Source organism: Phaethon aethereus (genome assembly GCF_964289735.1).
Source record: "Phaethon aethereus genome assembly, chromosome: 5".
Lineage (NCBI taxonomy): Eukaryota > Metazoa > Chordata > Aves > Phaethontiformes > Phaethontidae > Phaethon > Phaethon aethereus.
Window position 1 is genome coordinate 43919999 of NC_138579.1, and position 20971 is coordinate 43940969.

The 20971-nt window shown below is 44.2% G+C and overlaps 1 protein-coding gene across 1 annotated transcript; it reads right to left on the reverse strand.

Moving 5' to 3' along the window:
* Positions 1 to 5634: 5634 nt before the first annotated feature.
* Positions 5635 to 16252, reverse strand: ZFYVE19 (zinc finger FYVE-type containing 19; the record flags this gene model as incomplete). The annotated part of the gene is made up of 11 exons (XM_082000917.1): positions 5635 to 5701; positions 7089 to 7231; positions 8632 to 8742; positions 9465 to 9544; positions 10052 to 10261; positions 10828 to 10942; positions 11845 to 11990; positions 12966 to 13126; positions 13657 to 13710; positions 15533 to 15654; positions 16199 to 16252. The coding sequence occupies 11 exons, from the start codon at positions 16250 to 16252 to the stop codon at positions 5635 to 5637; spliced, it is 1263 nt and encodes a 420-aa protein (XP_081857043.1).
* Positions 16253 to 20971: the final 4719 nt, after the last annotated feature.

The following is a 20971-nucleotide window of genomic DNA, read 5'->3' on the forward strand; positions in this document are numbered from 1 at the left end:
CCTTGCCCACATGGAACACCCAGGTTCAGTCACAAGGAAACATGTGTCTTCCCAGGATCAGCAACACCACTTCAGAATATATTTAGGACTTACTGTTATTGAGAAACATCACCAAGTTTGTGAGTTTTGTACCAGTGGTTTAAGTCTCCACTCCTTCCGCATCTATGCACACAGCAGGGAGCCACATTGTACAATTTCCTGATTCTTAAAGGGCATGTTAACCTGGGGAACAGGACAAGATGTCCTTCCTTTAGTTTCTTCTAGGAATTTCCATGCTGGCTGAGGAGCACTGAATACAATTCTCAGGAGCTCATCAAGACTTCTTTCCTTCTGTCCACTGCAAGGAAAACAAGGCATTGGTTATCACTCATTCATCAACATGGAAAAATCAGTTACCGTTAAGCTGCACCCTGTTTCAGTCTGGCTGGGACCCAGCTGTGATCTCCTGCCTGTTACTGCTGTACCTGAGTCTACAGCATGGCACATACTTCCTAAGTCTTATTAAGCCTCTGTTATTCATGAAGGTTGGACAGAAAAGATACAGTAGGATGGAAGGAAAATGTCTGAGTGCACTTGGTCTACTTAAGGGAAAATTAGTGAAACAGCTGCTAAGGCTAATGGAAGAGAGATGGATTTTCCTTTTTGTGGAATTTAGAACTTAATGATTTAGAAGCGTCTTCTAAAGGAATAAGGTCTGGGAATGATTTTTCTCATCATTTAAAAAGATGTTGGTAAAAAAGCACCTTTTGTATATTAAAACAGAGAAAACAAGCTGTGCACTGCTTGCTTTTTCTCTCTTTTTGGACACTAAAGAAAAACTGAAATGAAAAAATACCTGCTCCCAATTTCCCTGCAGGGAGCATCTCAGAGCAAGTTTTTTGCAGACAGGTAGGTCTCACAAATGAGAAGTGAAGTAGGACACGTCATCTTGCTGCACAAACTCTTCTGGCTACAACTAACACGTGGCTGGAAAAATACAGAGAAAACTACATCCAGCCTCAGCAAGTCAGTAACTTGACACATGTGGCTAGAAAGTAAGACAACAAATGGAAGCTGATTACTTAAGCAGAGAAGATTCTCATGTTATGTCCTGCCCCTACACTCTCATGAATGCCACTCAAACACAAGAGATGAGTTGCTGAGTAACATCCAGAGGGGCTCCTATGTACCAGTATGTTCAAGGGTAGCTTTTGAGCACATGGTTTGTCAGGCAGGGACAGAAGGGGCCAACCCTAGAACAAAAGGGACACGCGGGTTCGCTAACAAAGACAAACAAGAACCCTTGGGCTAGACCAATAATATCTTAAATATATTAGTCTTTTCATCTTTATCAGTAACAGGGTGATGACTATTACCTTTTGATTCCCTCCTATTTTCCAGCAGAAGCGTCAGTGAACAAGGTGTGGGCTATACACATCTCTCAGAGAGGACAAAATCCAAGCAGCACTAACAACTGTGGTGTAAGGGCTTGCTTCCCTTCACATGCTGTTCTTGTATGCATAAGCCTCCTGGAAATTAGCAAGCCATGCAGCGCATATCTTGTCCTAAGGCTACTCCAAGAGACCCTAAGACTCATCCACTAGGTTGGAGAAATGGTCTGTCTTTATCAGGTCCACATATATCTATGGTAGCCCTAGGGACATGCCATTTTTGGCTTAGTAAAGGGGCTAATAGGACATACCTGCCCTCCTGAAATCTCTACGTTGTCAGTAAAATAACAACAACAAAATTAAATGCAGAGCTGCACTGGCTGTAGATCTGGCATTGCTCATGGATTGACACCTGCTAAGACTCATGTATCACACCCCTTCAGAAATGAGAGCATCACACAGACAAAGAGCTCTGAGCACTGTTAAAAACACAGACTAGGTTCAAACGGAAGTTCAGGTAGAAGATCAAGGTGGACAGGCCATGACCCGAGTATCCTAAACTAGAGCTGTAATTAGCTGCAGCACAGTAGTGCATAGGAGTCAAGATTAATTACGTACCCTACCAAGAGGCTTTGTTTTATTTTGCTGAGCTGTGACAGCACAAAGACCTGAGATGTCTCTCCTCTGGCCCAAGAGATAGATTTTTCTCCACCCTGGGCATTGTTCTGTATTCCCTCAGTATGAAGTGATGCAAAGAGAATTTTTCTCTATGCTTGAAGGCAGACATTGATAGAACCCAGGAAAAAGAAGGTTCTTAAAACTCTGCTTGACAGAAGTTGTCTTTGTGCTTATTCTGCAAGTAGCAGAAAAAAAAGAGTAAGCTGCAGCCCCTATGATGTGCAGTTGGTTCTGATACATAAGGACATCACTACCACGTGAGAGTACTTCAAATAAGCATGGTGTGATCATGGTGAAGAAATCAAGATGTGGCTAGTGCTAGATGACTTCTCAGCTCACTGGTGCAAAAGAAAAAGCAACATAAGGCAATCAGAGCAACTTTTTTTTGTTTAGTTCTTAAAAGTAGTAAATCATACTTGCTTTTATTTACTTTTGGGCTGTTCTCTGCCTAGACCATAAGGATAGATTTTTTTTTTTTTTGTTACAAACAGCTTCAAGTTAACTTTGTTGTTTTTCAGCACCATCACTAGCTTAAGGCTGCAATGTCTGGTACACAGATACTGTGTTAGAATGTTTCTTTAAAAGAACTTTGCCCTCTCAGTTGTACCAGGGTAACTCAGAGTGTATGAAAGTTCATGTGCTTTTTTAATTGGACGTTTATGAAGGTGTATAAAATAACCTTTAATGCAATTTTCCCATAGTTATGATCAGCACTTCCACTGCCTTTAAAAATATTCTGGCTGCTATATTTGGACACATGACCATGTTGTAGCACTTGGGACATGCACGCTCATGAACCACAGCAAATGCAAATTAATCCAGTTTAACTAAGCTGAGACCTCTCTGTCAGCTAATCTGGGTTCAAGCTTGTGTTACCATTATTTTGAATTCTTGCTGGGGTGGGGCCTACATTTGATAGTTCACATACAAAACATTGTGAGAAGGAAAGAAAATTTTCTTGTGCCTTCATGGTATGCTACAAAGACAGAAGCAAAGAAGCTGATTCTCTTTCTTGAAGATAGATACCAAGCTCTTTTCAGTCCTTGAATGGCTATGACTGAAGCTGATCTGGCCTGTGAGGAACCGATTGCTTGCCAGTATCTTTACTCGTTTACCAGCACCTTTGAAAGACAAGGACAGGGAGTAAGCAACACAGCTAAAAGTGCACTGCCCACTTAAAGGTCACACAGCATTCCTATTTCACAATGACAGATGCAGCTAGGCAGTTGACCTAGATACCCCTCCTGCCCCTCTTACATGGAGGTCACTGAGGCAACAGCTAGGAATGGCTTGCTTTTCGGGGGAAAGTGATTGGGCTGGCACTAAAATGGCCAATTACATGCAGAAAGCTCAGCAGCCACAAAAGTGTCCATTAGTGGTACAGGGAAAGCATCAGCATGTGTGTATATGACTGCAGAGACTCTTCCATGTATGACTAAGTTCTATTTCAGGTATTGGGTTGGGTGCATTTCTGGATTCCTTGGGATGACCCCACAGAAACCAGCCTGGGAAACTAAATAAACTGCTTCCAGCTGTAACCTGCTCCTTTTCTACTAATGTGAACTGGGCAGGGCTTACAAGACAGGCTGCCTAACTGCACAAGGATCTCAAGTGTGGTTGTGGCTGATGAAGCATACAAAATGTTGCAAGTAACACACAAGTTCATAGTAAGATTTAAAAAAAAAAAAAAAAAAGCAGCTGTAAAACAAGAATTAAAATGTCTACTAACTGCTTGGAAAGGACACAGACTGAAGCCCAAAGGAGTAGATCAGTCTTAGAAATAAGAACAGGTTTTTCCTTATTCTCCTGTACATGCAAAACACAAAGGATTTAAGCTAAGACAGAACTGGGCTATCTTGCTATCAGACTAATATATCCAGGTCAAATATTATTGTAGGAATGACACATTTTCAATGCTATAAAGCCAGAACAGCATTTTGTTTTCATTTTTAAGACTGCAAGCTCCTCAGGGCAGTAACTCTCTACTTAAATTTCATGCAAATTTTGAGCCTCAGGGCTCATTGTGAGCTCTCGCATCAGAACAACTCAAGCAATTTTCCTATCTGCCTGTCCCTAAGAGATGGCACTGGTGAAGCAAGGACTGCCAGGAGAAAGAACATGCTCAACAAGAGTCAGGTTTTGCCACCTGTTCCTACCAAAGGGTTTTGATGGCAGTGCCAGATATGCTTGCAATTTTCAGTGTATCAACCTGCAGTATTAGCAGTATTACTATTCTACATGTCCAATACAGGTTTCTGTTGAAGGGCCTGATACAGTCCAGCATGTTAGCACAAAATCATCTTCAGCAGTCGTCTAATTTATCTGCTGTGCTCCAACCAGGGTTGCCTGATGTGCAGGCAAACACTGTTTCATCAACTCACCTACAGAGGCAGTGACCTTAAGCACAGGGGCAGGGCAGACAGCCAGGAGCAGCAGTGTCAAACCAGACAGGCAAGATTCATTGGAAACTCCCTGTCAAAGACAAATCCTTGATTTTTTTGCCACTGGAATTTGTCAGCCTTAGAGAGCTGTCTTGGAAGTCACACTATAGTCCTGGGAAGAGCTCATCCGGCTGGGACATTAGAGCAAATTTAAGACAAGTTTCGTCGGGTAGTTGAAGCAATTCTGGGTGCTTTGGTCACTGGCAAGTGCTGCTTGCATCTGGATTGTCCCCAGGGAGGGATATGAGTGTATTAAACTGAACTTCTTTCATAGCCAGAGCATCACACAAGAAACATCTTTATCTTAGCAGGGGACCAAATAATAAACAGAGCCAAACCTTGCTTTCAGACTAACACACAACTCTTCCAGACTAGCATGCTGCTCTTAGAGACCACACAGAACCTTGGCATAGCCACTGCAGATCACAACGCTGTGCATTAGTAGCATATTACCTTTACAAAGCACCCTTCATTTCAAGTATGTATGTGATCAACACTGCTCATCAAGGCAGAGTAGCCTTGCACCTTTTCCAGCCACACCACAGAAACATTTTTGGTGCCTTCATGATCCTTCATTTCTTTCCCTATGCCACCTGACACTAGGACTAGGATACCATTACAAGAGGGCAACACTTTGTAAAGGACTATATCAGGCATTTCGAGGAGAGACTTTAGCCACAGGCCTCCGTAAATAGTTTTTATTATGGTTTGGAAGTTCTCATAACACATGTGATCACAAAGACAGTTTTCTTAGTGGAGAATGCTTTGCTGCCTGTTGAACCAGTGTGTAAGCTGTTAGCAAAAGCAGGAAGTTACTTATCAGCCAGCCAATACTGCCTTAAACACACATCTTTACTGCTACCTGCATTGCCCTACTGTCTGCATTTATAGATGCGTGTCCACCTCCTCACATCAAGTCCTCATTTATCCCCAAGCATGCACAGCAAACCAGCACTTCTCTGGTTGTATTTGTGAGGACAAAGCCATACGCTCTCCATGCCTCTCTCAGATTACAGCACATCCTTTAACTGTCCAAAACATCACCCATTTTGGCTGCAAATCCAGTTGGACTCTTCCTGTCTTGCTGACTCCTCTCTTTTCCTGTTCTCCATCTCCTTTTCTGCCCACGAAGAATGTGATCACTTCTATTTGCAAGGAAGATGATAGCGGGAGGTGTGGTGGTCCTTCAGATCAAACTCATCATGGCCTTCCCTGAGAAGCAAACAAAGTGCAGTCAGAAGTAAATACCCAGGCAGGGAACTCACCCTTAGCCACTGCACAAGATGTCTCCCAGCAGCCTTTAAATAGAAACCTCTCCCAAGGGTTAGCTGTGAGGACCTGACTAGCAGCCACGTGGACTGATTACTTAAGATATTTGCTTGTAACAGAAACCTCTGAGGTGCTTTGTGGAAAGGTCTGCTCATCCTTGGCTGCTGGAATGGGAAGTGACAATAGGTCCTTCTATTTCTTTTCCTCTTTGAAAGATTCATGTAACTGGTGGCTCATTTTCAGCACCATGTCTGTGATTTCTAGGCACATTAGCAACTCCTATGACAACAGTCAAAATGATAGTCTGCTCCACACAACTCTGAAACATAACTTGTGGCTAAAATGCAGTGTATTGGCAGTGTTGAGTAAGACACAAGCTTGCATCTGCAGCATGCAACTGATACACTCACTGACCTGCCAGACTGCTGATTCTGCTCTTACTGATGTTTGCTGTCTGATACTTTTGTTTGTTTGGTTTGTTTTTAATCATCTAACATTACCAGTCATATGTTTTCTTACCATTTTCATATGTTCTCCCCCACTTCATTTCCATATCTCTACAAAAACATTTGCAGGAAATGAGAATATACACAAAAGCATCTCTTACTATCCCAACCAGATTCTTAGCGTCCTGCTGTCTAAATGTCATCCAGCACTAATCTGAGAACCCAGCCAACTACTCAACACTTTTGAGGCATGAAAAAGAGAAGCCACACAAGCTGAGAGGAATAGCTTTGTATTCAAAGGAATTAACCCTCCAAATCTGACACATGCAACTTTTTTGTCAAAAATCAAGCTACAGATGTTTAAGAACCAAGACTATAGCTGCTGCAGGGCCTGACTAAGGAAAAAGGGTTCGCCCATAAATATTTCAACAAAGATTTTTTTATATGGTTTAAGACTGAAGAGTCTCAACCTAAGAAAAGCCGCAGGAATTTATACTATCTGATCTCCCTTCTTATGGGAATCCAGCCCAGATCATCCAACAATGTCATTAACAAGCCCTAGGAGTCACTGAACAATGGTCTCGTTTATCCCATCCCACGCAATGCACTACATCAGCTGCTCCAGAGAACACACAGACAATGTGCCCAAACATGCACTGGAGCAGTACAGACAGAACATTTCTGCCTAGGGCCAGTTTAGTCCCTGAAGCCTGAGATAACTACTTATTGCACAAAGTATTCCCATAATGACCTGCATTCAGCTCAGATCTGGGTTCCTCAAATCTTCCCTCCTACTGCCTACTTCTCTGCCCAACAGGAAGAACAAAAGCAGCCAAGCTTACCTGTGGCCAGCCTCTCAGACTAAGAGGAATTGCAAGACTTACCGAAAACACCGTTGGCAGTAGAGGTCCCCGTCGCAGCCATGGCAGCGCAAAGTGGCATCTTCGTTGCAGATACAGCACCAGGGTAACTCATCCTCATCGCTGTCATCTGCCCTGGCAAGAGCTGTGGGAGATGTAATCTGGCTCTAATTCGCAAAGAAAACAGAGACATAGAATTCAAACCCCAGCAGAGACAATACTGGACTTTCATTGTAATGCATGATGGCCACAATGACATGTCACATGGTCCGTAGTTCACCCTCTGTTGCTCCTAAGTCTGTGAGATGAACTTGCCCAGAGCCCAAGGAGAGGATCCATATGTATCTAGACTGTTAAATAAAAATCCAAGGTACTCCCTACCATTTGTTCATGAATCTATGTTGCTCAGAGGGTAAACAGGTATGCACCCTCATTTAGTGTCTCCAGCAATGTACAATAAGATTGTCCATACTGTGTTAAGGGCATGAATCCCAGATCTTCTGGCAGGCACCACAGCAATACCAAGTGACTGACAATCCCTGCTGCAAAAGTAAGGGATCAAGCAGTTTTCCTGAAAGCAGTTATGTGGGAAGGGAAAGCAGTGGGGAGGTGGGGGTGGCTGTTACAGAAAGAAAACTAGGGGACAAAGGAAGCGATTTGCCAAAAGGCCCCTACTACTCATTTGTACCTGAGATTGGGTAGAAAAGATCTTCTGAAATCATCAACTACAATCTATCCATAAGGCCATCTATCTCCTCTTTATGCTTTACAGAGAACTCTTGAACAGCCATACACATACTAGGACACAGTGCCTGGACACTGGCAAAGGCAACTTCCTAACACAACAGCAATAAGATGGCACTATCTTTTACATCAGTAATCCCAGAAGCGCAAGGTGGCATACCTATGAGATGGATGTTTTCAATAATGCTTACAATTAAATAATTTCTTCCACTGGGGACAGGCCTGTCAGGTGTCTGTGACTCACAAGTCCATTTAATTCTTGTAATATACATTAGAGAAGGTGTATGTATTTCCATAATAGGCTGGAATCCATTTTGAGCACAGGCTATCTTGTTACTAATTCCTTCCTCTGACGTTATATGAGAACACAGACAGGCGATTACTATCTAGAGGTTCTATGCTGCACATGCTGAAAGCACTGGCAAATCTCCCACTTACCCTGGTTCAGGCTGTATGGTACTAGACCGTGGCCTTCTTGGTCTAATTTTATTGGTGAGTTAAATATCCCTTCTCTAATATTCATCTTGCAAGGTCTATGCTGACTTCTCTGGGTTTAGAAGATACCATCCCATTCAGCAGAAAGCCACCCTGAAAGGAATTGTATTCCAGGCAGCAATTCCTTTTCAAAGTACAAGGATGACTCACAGCTGTGCTCAGGCTGGTCAGCCTTCAGAAGCCACTTGGCTTGTCTGCTCTGGAGAAGCTGGTTGTTTTTTTTTTTTCCCCCCCCTTCATCAAGCGTAGGATACAGCAAACTTTTGCTGCAGAACTGTACTCTCCTGGGAGTCTCGAACATACTTCAAGAGATCCTTACCTCACTGACCTTTTGCTTTGCTTTCTTATGCAGGTTCTGTTGCGAGGGTCCTGGCTGGGTGGTCTGATCTGGAGGGATGTTGAATCCACTTGCTTCATCCAGGGCTGCTTCTTCTGTAAGCTGGTAACAAACAGAAAGCAAGAAGCCTCTTGTTTCAAACACAGTTGGGAGCCTCATTCTCGGCTCTAAACCTCCCGCCTTTCTCCTTGCTCTCATGCAGTAACAGGAGATAACAAATCTGACTACATCTGGTGTTATCCAGACAGATGTGAGCTTGCTCTGTCTGCACTCTGAACACTGTGTGTACATTGTGAACAGCCAGTGTAGCGGCAGGGGCCTTCAGCTAACACACTCTGCTTTGCAGTGCAGGTATCAGCAGACCCTCAATATCATGCTAATCACACCTGTGTGGTCTGTAATCAGGAAGAAACTTAAGCACAGAAAGCTCGTCTCTGCCTGCAAGACAATTCATAGACATTTTAGAGAGAAATGTAGGCATAAGCTGCACTAAAGAGCACACATCTCATCATCCATGTTCTAGCTGGGTGGTGGAAAAGATGAAACAAGAAGTAAGGAAGTAGCAGCAGAGTGGGGTGGGAGAGGAGAGACATACCACAAGAGACTAAGGATGAAAGAGAAAGACAATCTGACAGACTAGACATACTGTCAAATGGCCTGTAGTGGAACGGCCCATGGGACCTAGCGCTGGAAAAGCACTAGGAGGGGAAGGAATGAAACTCTGCCCAGGAACAGAAACACATCCTTTGTGCACTCACCAGGTAACCTACACACTGGGAATAATTGAGAGGAAGATAAACAAGGCCACAGCTGCTACTTCTGACCTGTTTTAGCACTCTGCGAATGGCTTCCTCCTCAGCCACTTCCTCGTCACTGTCAGGGAGTTTGTAGGTTTCCAGTGTCACTGCAGGTGTAAGAGACAAGAGACTGTAACCCACACCTGCCTCAAACCTTGTGCCCACTTAAAATGCCAGAGACAGTCCTTTGTGGCTTGAGCTGGTTTTGGCATTCTAGCTCTGGCACAGACAGATCCTTTTCAGATGGGGACGCCTCAAAAAGGGTGTTACTGTTCATTTTTCATACTAGAAGAGGGAAGGAAAAAATCCCCACCAAAAACAGAGCTTTGATTTCAAAAGCTTTGTTAACTTCACCAGAGCATGCTAGAATTATCTCAAAGAACGGTGTGAGACAAAGCCGTCTGACCTTACAGCTCCAGCCTTTACCCGCAATTAAGATCTTTAAACTGATTTCGTGATGAAGCAACCTGCACAACTTCACAGACAGAAGCAAATCTCCGTCTGTTTCTTGCAGAACAGAGGAATTAAATGGATAAATGCCTCTCAGAAAAGAAATTACTCTGTCACAGGAACTTGGTTCCTCTCTTGGCACTGTATTCTCGTCTGCTACCCACCTTTCTCTGGGTTCTTGCCTCTGAGCGCTGCCAGTCTCTTGGCAACTTGTAGAATCTTTTCCTGCCTAGTGTTCTCTTCCCGCAGCTCAGCAGCGGCTTCTGCCAGAAGTTTATTCTTCTCTTCCTCTAGCTGTTTTGGGTCCAGATTTGCAGGGCAAACACTATCGTCACTTTCCTGATTGAGATCATTCAAACTTTGGCTACCAACAGCTGCAAACAGACACACAGAACATGCTGGTGACTCAGCAGCAATGTCCCTTGGGTACAGACAATGTGACTAAAGCAATGGTATGAAAGCAGCTTGCAGCTCTCCATTAATCTGGGTAATAATAGGAGAAGGCATGCCGCAGTAGGATCTGCACTGTACCTGAAGAGAAGAAAGTGAGCTAATCTGTGTTTTATAGTGAGATTACAGAGAAAGCACCACAACTAGGAAGATAATGCTATCCCAGATTCCGATGTTTTGTAACAGAACACAGGTGTGTTAGGAGTATCAATAGCTTCTCCCCCGGGAAAGGTCACCTTAGAGAAACAGACAGGAGCAATCTGAATAATACAACACTGACAAAAAGGAACCATCTCCAAGCAAAGACAGTGAGACCCAGTATGAAGCCAGATTGCTGCTTTTGGTCAATTTGGGAGTCATGAGGGGGAGATAAGGACAAAACTGGACAGCCAGCTCACCTGTAAGCTAGATAGGGAGGTGCATATTCCCTTCTCACTATAGCATGTATATTATTAGATAGAAACAACTCTTTGGAAGCCAAAATAGATACCTTGAGGCTGGATTCTTGGTCTGTAATGCTCATCAATGGCAACTTCCTCAGACAGCTGAGTTAACAGGTCATCTGTCTGCTCGACCAGACTTCTGGTATCAGGAGGTTGGTGTACCTAAGAAACAAGGAGGGCATGGGAAAAGGCAAATGAAAGGAAAAGGGGCATACTCAATCAAAGGAAAAGATTGGTAACCAAGATCACCCTAGGTGGGAGCAGCATAAAAAGATGCATCCCCTGATCTTGAGAGTTTCAGCTTACAGTTATTTGCTGTAAGAGTTTCAGGGCTTCATTCTCAGAGATGCTGAATGTGTACACCTCTAAAAGCAGTCACACAAACAAGGCAAGTTGCTGCTGAATGTATAGGAGTAGATGCTGCTGGGTCTCAACCCCAGCTCTGCCACTATCTCCAATGCAAAAAAAGTGCTATTCTCAACAGTGCCAGCCAGCAGCCCCACTGAGGCCTATAAGAGCTGGGTGTGCAGCACTGTTGAAAAAGGAGCATGAGGAAACAATTTCTTAGGGACAAGATCATTCATATGGGCTTTGAAGGCATATATCCAATTCATTCCTCTGCAATCCCAGACTAACCACTCAGTGCTTTGATTTCTGAAATAATTAATAGGATTTTGCCCGGCCGGGATGCAGTAACAACTACAAGACACAATTACAAGGTAAGGCTGATAAGCCCCAAACACAGACAAGCAGCTCTGAAAAAGTATCAGACCACTTAGGTATACCAATGGGTTGAGAGGAAAAAACTTAGCATCTCTTGCTAAAAAAACCTACGTGAACTAGATTTGACATAAAGGACCATACTGCATTCAGACTGAAGCAGCGAACTGGTAAAGGCTGGCCATTTGCTTGTGGAGCAATGACACAAAGAGGAAATGGAAATTTCTGAAGAGAGCCACCTAGACACAAAAAAGCCGAAGAAGCAAGAACAGCTAACATGCTGGGACACCAGTTACTGTGTCAGCTCAGAAGATATTGCTGGCCAAGGAGCTGAGGGAGCTTACAGGTCTAGGAGCCTGTGAAGGAGGATCTCTCCCCTGCAGGACAGCCAACCGGTCCTCCATTTCCTGTGTGGATGGAACAGGTCCCCGGCCATCCTCCTTCAGGGCAGCCAGCCTAGCTTCAATCTCAGCCTGAGTAGGGATGGACTCTGCAATTCAGAATAAGCCACAGGAGGAGGTTACTCTATTACTGGAAACAAAAGGCTTCAATATTTTTTTTTTCTTAACATTGTATTTCTTTCTGGAATCAGACTCTGAATACCTGAGAAAAAAATCCCTCAACCCCTGGCGTGAATGAAGGGTCATACTGCAGTGACCAGGAGACTACCCTAACTGCTATCCTTTTCTTCCGAGTCCTTGCCTCCTTCACAGTTTATCTCCTAGCCATAAGGCGAGTATTAGAGTAATGTCATTCGGCAATCAGCTGACTCGGGATATTAGGGACAGGCAGAGAAATAAGTGTCATTTAGGCAGTACAGTCCATTGCTCCGACATCCCTTAATGTAATTCTAGGCATATCAGACTGAAACCCTCCCCCACCACATAATCAGGTAACCACTTTGCAGAGTGTTCTTTCCCTTTGAGAGACCACATACAATTTTTTTAATAGTTTATTCTCCCACAGGCACCACAAGGCTGTCCCAGAACCTGACAGCTGTGACTGGTGTCCCTTTTTCTCCTCTGTGAGGCAGTGCTGGCCAGAAGATAATCCCACAAAGCCTGGCATTGCTGTTGCCCAGGAAAATTACCCACAGGAAACCTTCTGCAAATTAGTTTGGCCAAAGACCCTCATTTCATTCTGCTCCTATTGGACTTGACAGAGGCTTTTACCCCAAACAATGGAAAATGAGAAAGTGATTTTACAAGTATGATACTGCCCCAACACTGAGAAGCAGTTTCAAGAAACCCCAAGAAGCAAAAAGAAAGTGGAACATTAATCTAAAATCATTGTAGAACCTGGCCACTGTGGCAGCAGGAGGTGGAAGCTCTGTCCAGTTTTAACCCTTCTATTCCCTAAAAAGGGAGGCTCTGAAAGCCCAGCACTTCCCTCTCCCTCCAGGTTCCACGTTTCCCAAGTAGCTGTGTTCCCACCCAAGGTATCACCAGTATCCTCCGCAACTCACTCGGTTTCCTTTCCTCTCTGAGCCTCTCCAGTCTCTCTGCAATAGCTCTATCTTCTTTTGAGAGCCCCTGGTATCTGGAGCCTGCTTGACCTAGGGGTTTTGCAGCTGCCTTCTGTTGTTCTTTCATCTGGTTTTGCTTAGCCTCAAAAGCTGCTACACGCCTGTGACAAGGATAGAAAAAAGACATGACAATTGAGAACAGGGGTTTAAACCCTGAGATATGAAAACATCCTCTGTGAACCCAACAGGCTATTTGAAGAACATCAGTGTAGAACAGAACAGAAACCAGTCGCTCCTGTACCAGGCTCTCCCACATTGGTACAATGAGGTACTCCCAAGAGTAAGGAAAACCTTAGCTCACAGAAGCAGTACACCTGGCACTACTTCCAAGGAGACAAGGAACACTTCACCACCAGGTTCCTGTTTCTAAGCCAACGCAGATCAGTCATGATAAAGGTTGGCAGGTGGCTGTTCAGGAGTCTATTCAAAAAAGCACACCATCCCCATCCCCCCAAGCAAACAAATGAAAAACCCAAACAAAACAAAATCCCCATCTTTAATTTAATTCTGAACAAGCAAATATCCACATCACAACCCCCACTTTTGCTCGTATCTATAGGGGAAGAGGAGTGAGAGCCTAAAAGGCTACCCTGTGGCAGAAACAACTGTCCGACTGGCAAGTGCAACTCACTTTTTGTAGTTTTCTGGTGGTGACCATTTTGCTGAACTGCTTTGAGATCCCTCCCTGGAAGACAAAAAGAACTACCTCTGTGAACTCAAGACACTGGCAATGCTTCAATGACCTACTCTCTCAACTCAAGAGGAAACAGTATACGTTTCTCGACCTCCTGGTACAGCCCCTTTCATAACCTCATTAATATGGAGGGCGATCAGCTTATGGAACGGATTAAGATGATATAGCTGCTTGGGACAGCAGGGGACTTCATTTCTAGTCCTTTGCTCCAGTTGTTTTGCATCAGGATAAAATGTGATTTAATATGGTCACCAGTGATCCAAAGGAGGAGGGGCTGAAATACGCTTGCCTCCCACAGCCTGCACCTCCCAGTTCAGAGAGCAGATAGAGAGTAGTTAGGTAAGACTCCCGGTATAATTAGCTTCCATGCAGCAGAACACTCTGAAAGGAGCTGTGGCATGCAACAAACAGAATTATATAATGCACAAGCTAAACAAAATGTTACAAAAATTATTATATAACCACCAGTATCATAACAACATCTTCCCAGCACACTTAAATACTGTACACCACAAACATATCTTGTGTAATAATGTTCTACTTTGCTGTATTCAGGATGAGCTGCTCAACTACACACTTAGGTAAGGTAGCTTGCATATTTTATTCATTCTTAGAAGTCACAGCTACAAACACATCCACGCTGCCTGTATAGTTAATGAATGAATGCAAGATTGTTGGACAGCTTTCCAGTCCTAAGGTTTCAGTTCTGAAAGCTATTTGCATGAAGAACATCAATACACACAGCTTACAGAGCTGCAGCCTATGTGTATTATCTACCTGCTATCTAGTCAGGGAGGATTTTTTTCTGCTCTTACTCTGTAGTACTGATATTAAACAGATGAGAAAAAAACCCCGAAAGAAACACAGGGAAAGGCTGCCCTGCTTTCTTAATGGCTTTGGAGTTGTAAAGGGAAATAAAAATTTCAAAACTGAAAGACTGAATACTGTATTTTCCCCATCAATAGCTCACACTGTTTTTGCGAGCCAGTGCTTCTGAAATGAAGACCTCTTCTAATGAGAGGCTCTTCTCCTTTAGACACCTGCAGGGACAGAAAATTCCCCATTCACTGGTGAAAATTCTTTGCTGTAAGAGTGAAGTGGGGAAGAGAGGCAAGAGCAATGCAAGAGAAGGAAGAGAACACAAAAGAATTGGTTGAGAGAGGGGTTCTGGTGTACACTTGTGCTATTGTGTTAGTTGTTCATGTGTATAACCCTTACTGCTACTGAATTACTTTTTTTTTTGTTTGTTTTCAACAGGCAATCTACAGGCTATGTTTGCAAATTTTTTTTTTCTTTTAAAAGCCACCAATTTTATGCTACAAAATTTTAAGTCTTCAGGCTACACATAGCAACAACAAAAATTTGCATCACTGTTTGTGATAGTAATAACACTTTGAACAACTTACTGGCAGGCCGATCAACTACTATACATCTGAAAAGACTGCCAGTGCTTTCAAAGAGGTGTAGATTTCTAGGCAAAAACACAAGTGGGGATTAACCTCGACTCCTCTAGCTAAGATATCCACAGGCATTCGGTGTCCAGCCATGAAGATTTAAAATTGTATCTTTCAGACTACTCTGACACTACATAGAGAACAAGCCTCACAAATCCCAATTCCTACCCTTGGACTGCGCAGCTCATGTAACAGCAGTTCAGTAATGGCCTGGCTTGAAACTCCAAGGTACAGGCTGTATGCACGCACAAGTGCAAGGCACAGCACTTACCCAGAAATTTGCAACACAACATTGGGATGCAAAATGAAAAAAAACAAGCAGGACACTGTCTTTGGGTGAAGAAACACTCCCATCTTACCCAGTTAGTTTTTCATGACACTGCTTGCACACCTTCTGCTGAGTGCTTCCACAGCGGGGAACAGCAGCACTGAAGCTAAGACAGCCTGAGCAGAATGACCGTCCGCAGTTCTTGCACCCACACTGTGGAGATACAAGAGGGGGACAGGACAGGGCTTCATCACCTAGTCACCAAACACACCCCGTTGCTCTGGCTGGCCGTATGCAGGAGCGATGTCCATGCCAAGGTGCACTGAAAATACCACTGCAGGTAATGCTGGTTTTGGAAGAGAAATGTATCATTATCTGCTGCTGAAGATATGGAGACTCTTGAGAGCCTTTGAGCACCAGCGCATAACTCCTGCTGGAAGCTGAGTCACCATTTCATCCCATAGTATAATAAAATGCATATGCAGGGAAATCTTTGAGACAATGACCGTATATTGGATTAGAGGAATGACATCTAATGACGATTTTTTTTTCCTCGTGATCACACGTATTTAAAGACATATTGAAGCTAGGCACCACGAGAGCTCAGTAAGCAAGCAAGGCCAGCAATGCCTCGATGCCGGTCGGAAAGCGTGTCTCGGCACCAGGCGAGGCAGTTTCCCGGTTCCCTTCTCAGACCCTCACACTGAGGGGGAGGCACCCGCGGGACCGGCCGCTCCTGACCCTCAGCCGGACTTGCCTCTTTCTTGAAGACAGAGAACTTGGACGCGCACCCATAGCACCGGCTATCCATGGCGCTACCGGAGGCGCGGCGGCCGCCGCCCGGGCCCGGCCTGGCGCTCAGGCACCGCGCTGCGCCCCGGCTATGCCAAGCGCCACAGTCTTTCTTTAACTACCGCAGAGCCAAAGCGCGACAGCTCAGTAACGGGGAGGCCGAAGCATCGCCCTCCTGCCCCTCACGCACCGGGCCGGCGCCGCACGACACTGCGCCCCGCCCCACTCCTGCGCACGGCCCGACGGGAGTTGTAGTTCTTTGAGCAGCCCTCCCCGCCTCCCGCCACCAGGCGGCACCCCGCGGACAAACTACACTGCCCAGGGCTCCGCGCCGACCCCCAGCGCCGTGCCTGCCGGGAGACACCTGTCGCTGCGCGGGACGTGAAAACATCCGCTTCTACCGCGCGATGCATTGTGGAGCCTGTAGTCTGGTGCCGCTGTTCCGCCCTGCCGGTAGCGCGGCACAGAGTGGTTGGAGCCTGGGAAGACTCAATTTCCCGAGAGGCAGCGCGCCGGGCGGGCGGGCTCGGGAGCTCGGCGACGGCCAGCTTCTGGTGGTGGGCCTGCACGCCCCGCGGTGGGTTGGGGAGGAGGGAGGCCGGCAGCGCCTCACCCCTGCGCCTGTCCTCTCCAGGAGGGCCTACAGGGCGGCTGGCCCGACGCCACGGGGTGGGCGCCGCTTCAGCCTTCCCGCCCGTCAGGGGCCCACTTGTCCCGGCCCAGCTCTCTTTCTCGGACGGTCGCTGTTCCCGCAGTAACGAAACGCATTGCCGCTTTTGAAGTGAGAGAGGGAGGACCGGCAGGCTGGGTGGTTCATTGGTTTCTCGTTACGTAGTTAAAGCAATTGCTTACAACAGTTTCAGTACGGCGTTGCTGCCTCGTACGGAGAGGTGTCCCATACTCCCAGTACAGCGGAGGTAGTAGGGTGTTGCATTTTTGCCCGTTAGCTGTTGTTGGGTGTTAATAAGACAAAAAGCATATTCCCCGCTACTGACAGGATTGCGCCCTAGTTATTCTCGTTTTTTATCTTGAACCTGTGGTGAGATCCCAGTTCAGAAGAGCATGAAGCCAGCTGAACTGCAAAACTCCGGATATGCCCAGCCAATAACACAGCCAGTGTTTGTTTGCACACCTTCAGAGGTGAATGTCCTATAGCGTTTGTAAAAAAAAAAAAAGTTACTGACTGTAGTTCTAAGTGCTGTCGGTCCCTATGAGTCAATTTGTTAATTGTGTGGGTTTGCAATTACGTTTTGCATTCTTTCCGGTTTAATAGGTAAGTCCACGTTGTAAAGATCTACATAATTAAATTAGGAAACTGACTGATGTATTCAAGGAAGAAGATACCTGAACAAAGCTGAATTTAAAGGAAAAAAATTGGGATTTCCCCTCTCAAGCTTTCAGGGTTTTTTAGTGGTAAAGAACATTGTAAAGACAACTGTATAAAACTTGGAAAATAAACATTGCACCTGTCCAGCAATTGTACTGGAGACCACTTGGAAATTCCAGGTACTGTAGGCATAAGGCAGGGAATCAAAACAAATATAAAACAATATTGACTCAAATGAAAGACTTATTTTGATGTTGTCTTTGCTATTAAGCTGGTCAATGGGAAAAGAGGAAAAGGAAATTTCAATCTGAATGTTACAGTGCAACCTACTGATTGACAGGTGTGATTTGGAGTTCTGCTTTTTAATACAAAATACAAGCAGTGACCCAGAGAGCACCACCAACAGAGGTGTACAGGACAAGTTAGTAAGCAAGACAGTTAAATAAATTTAACTTACCTGTTTAGAAACACCTTGGCTGAATTTGCAGGGTGGAACTGAGAGTCGTGACCAGGATAGGAGAACACGAACAAGGCACCTTCATGTTCCCCTGCTGGTGTCCACCAGAGGGGGGCCGGCTCCCACTGTTCTTCCAGCTCCTGCACTAGAAGGCCATTTGGCTGCTGAACGGCAGCAGCTTTTCTTTGTACTCTTGCCTGCAGATGTTTCCCATGATAAAGGGAACTCCTATTATTAAAATCCTATGTGTCGACTTAACCCATTAGGTTTTCAATTTCTGTTTGAAGTGTAGGAGAGATTAAGTGGTCTTTGGTTCATATGTCTTCTCCTTGCCAAACTCTGTTGCACAGTAAGTTGTGCATTCTCTGTCCTACATAGTTATAGCTGCAAATGTATTCTTCTCTAACTTGCTGTGAAACTGTGCCCCAGTGTATTAGACTTGGCCTTGATAATCTTGGGGCTTGATTACTGTAATGGAACACATCTAGAAGTAAAACTTTTGGTCTGAAAAAGTTTGAATTAATTAAAAATGTGGCCATCTGCCTACTATGTCTCCCAGGCTGTAATGTTTCTCCTTGCAGTTCAGTGTGATAAAAGGGCAGATCATCACCAGAGTGAAACTGAAAACCGAGTTTCAATACTCTCTTGCTGTTTCAATAGGCTCATTTTCTTCTTCTAGATGAGGAACCAACTGTACTATCAGCATGCCAAAAGCTGTCCTTATTTTCTGTCAGGCATTGGGGTTCTAGTCATGCTGGCAAGCGTTGTCTCAACCACAGTTATTTACTTATGCAAGGGAAATGTGTTTTAAATTAAAAACAAAAAAAGACCTATGAGAAACACACATTTTTGTGTGAGAAACACAGGCTGTTTTTCTCTTACAGCTGTAATTGACAGATCTCTCTTCTGGTTCATACAGATTGCCAAAGTATACGACTCAAAGGCCCTGATTTGCCTCCCAGATAGGAACCTGGACAGTCCCAAAGCAGGTAAGATTGGAATACATGGGCACAAACACTCTTGTCTCATCCACATACACACAGAGGCTTGTAGAAGTAGGCCTGTCTTAGGATAGATCTGGTTTTATATGCAATTAAGGTAATACCTGTTTGTGTCATGAGGTATGTACATATTGGGAATATATATATATTCATCACTGCTAGATACTCCTTTTTTTTATGGTTAAATCCTTACATGTTGGATTTCAAAGATGTGTTAAATGAATGCTGAACTTTCATTACAACCTCTCAAAATCCTCCTATAGTAGTATTTGAATCTTAAACTTTTGGCAATACTGTCCATTGTGTCTACTGGCTGGTCACTCTTAATTTGTGTATCTCAGAGTATGAATGTTAATAGCAAGCTTATAAATCCTTTTTATGTATGGGCAATGCCTGTTGTGGGAGGATTATTGTCTGTTAGATGCAAGTCCGCTTACACTGTGCAGCTGGGTACACAGCTTAAGCTCTTAGCAGGGTTTGTGAATTCTATAGCTTCTCCATTTAAGACTCGCAACTAACTGTGGGTGAAAATGAGCAGCAGTCATTATAAGAAGGATACCATTTATCAGGATGTTTTGTATCTTGCATTTTCCACTTCGGTGGGCCACAGATTCATAGATGAGTAATATATAACTAAAGTGGAGACTGCAGGCAGGAAACCAGAGGTTTTAGCAGTAATTAGAGGAAAGCTGAAGGTTTTTATATCTGCAGAGGGTCAGGAGGTGGTTTGGAGCATGTGTGGAAGCTCCAGCTAACGTGGCTATCCCTTAAGGAAAGTGGTTAACAAGGACCCCTAACAGAACTCATGAAGAGCAGAACCTTTAGATCTCAGACTGAAAAGCCTTTCCTGTGAAAGGGAGAACTTACTCATCACATTATATTTCCACCTGTACATTCAGGAATGCATTTCTACATCATTACTGTTGAATTAATATTTTCAAAACAAATGAGATTGGAGTCTTTAGCCAGACTGTACCCTTAGGGCTTACAACTTGTCTGCAGAAGGGGCTTACTTACAAATAAAGCACTCTGATCAAGTCACATTGCTACATCTCAGACTCCTACTGTGTCTATGTCCTTTAAAACTCCTATGGTTTTAAAGCCATATTTCTGGGGACAAGTTGCAAGACTAATATTCCTCTATGCGGTACGCTGCTGTTTCAACACGTTCATGGTCCTTTACCAAATATGCGTGAACATCTAAAACATTGGAGCTATGTAGAGCCCCACATCAGGCCATGGGAAGGGAATCTAGAGTAATACTCAAGTTACAAAGCCGTTCAGCACTGTATATTTAAAATAGGGACCCATTCAACTTTGTGTACAATAACAGTTGTCATGGGGTTATTAGCTTTGCACCTCCATGGAAGTCCTCAGGCTCAGGGAGAAGGATGTACAGTCTGAAGTTGAAGTTAAAATAGAAATAGAGTTTAATTTTCTCTCATGCTGCTGAAATTGTTACATCCTCCAAAAAGGTGCCAATTTAAATAGTGAGCCAAATTAAATGAAGGAATACTTTTTATAGCCAGAAGACAGGATCTTGTAAGAACTATGAATATTTGTTACCTGCTGCACATGCGCTTTCCCACTATGATGCAAGCAAGCTCCAGACCCTGATGTCCACAACTTACATATTCTGAGAGTGAAAATTAATGAGTGCTTAAAGGGAAAACATTACAGATCCTTAAAAAAAACCCCAAACAAACCAAAAGTCAGCATAATTCAAAATTTTCTTGGCTGCCTTCCCAGCAACAGGAAAACAAATTGGCATTTTCTATGTGCTCTTCTTCACAAAGGCATAATTGCAGCAAGAACTTTTGTTTATTTATTACATTTTGGCACCTTCCAGTTTGGCACTGACATTTAGTTCTGAATACATCAAGTCAAGGCAAAGTGTTAGCTGTCTGCAGTGGTGATTTCTTTCTCCTCTTCAGATGTCTCTTCAGAGGTGGA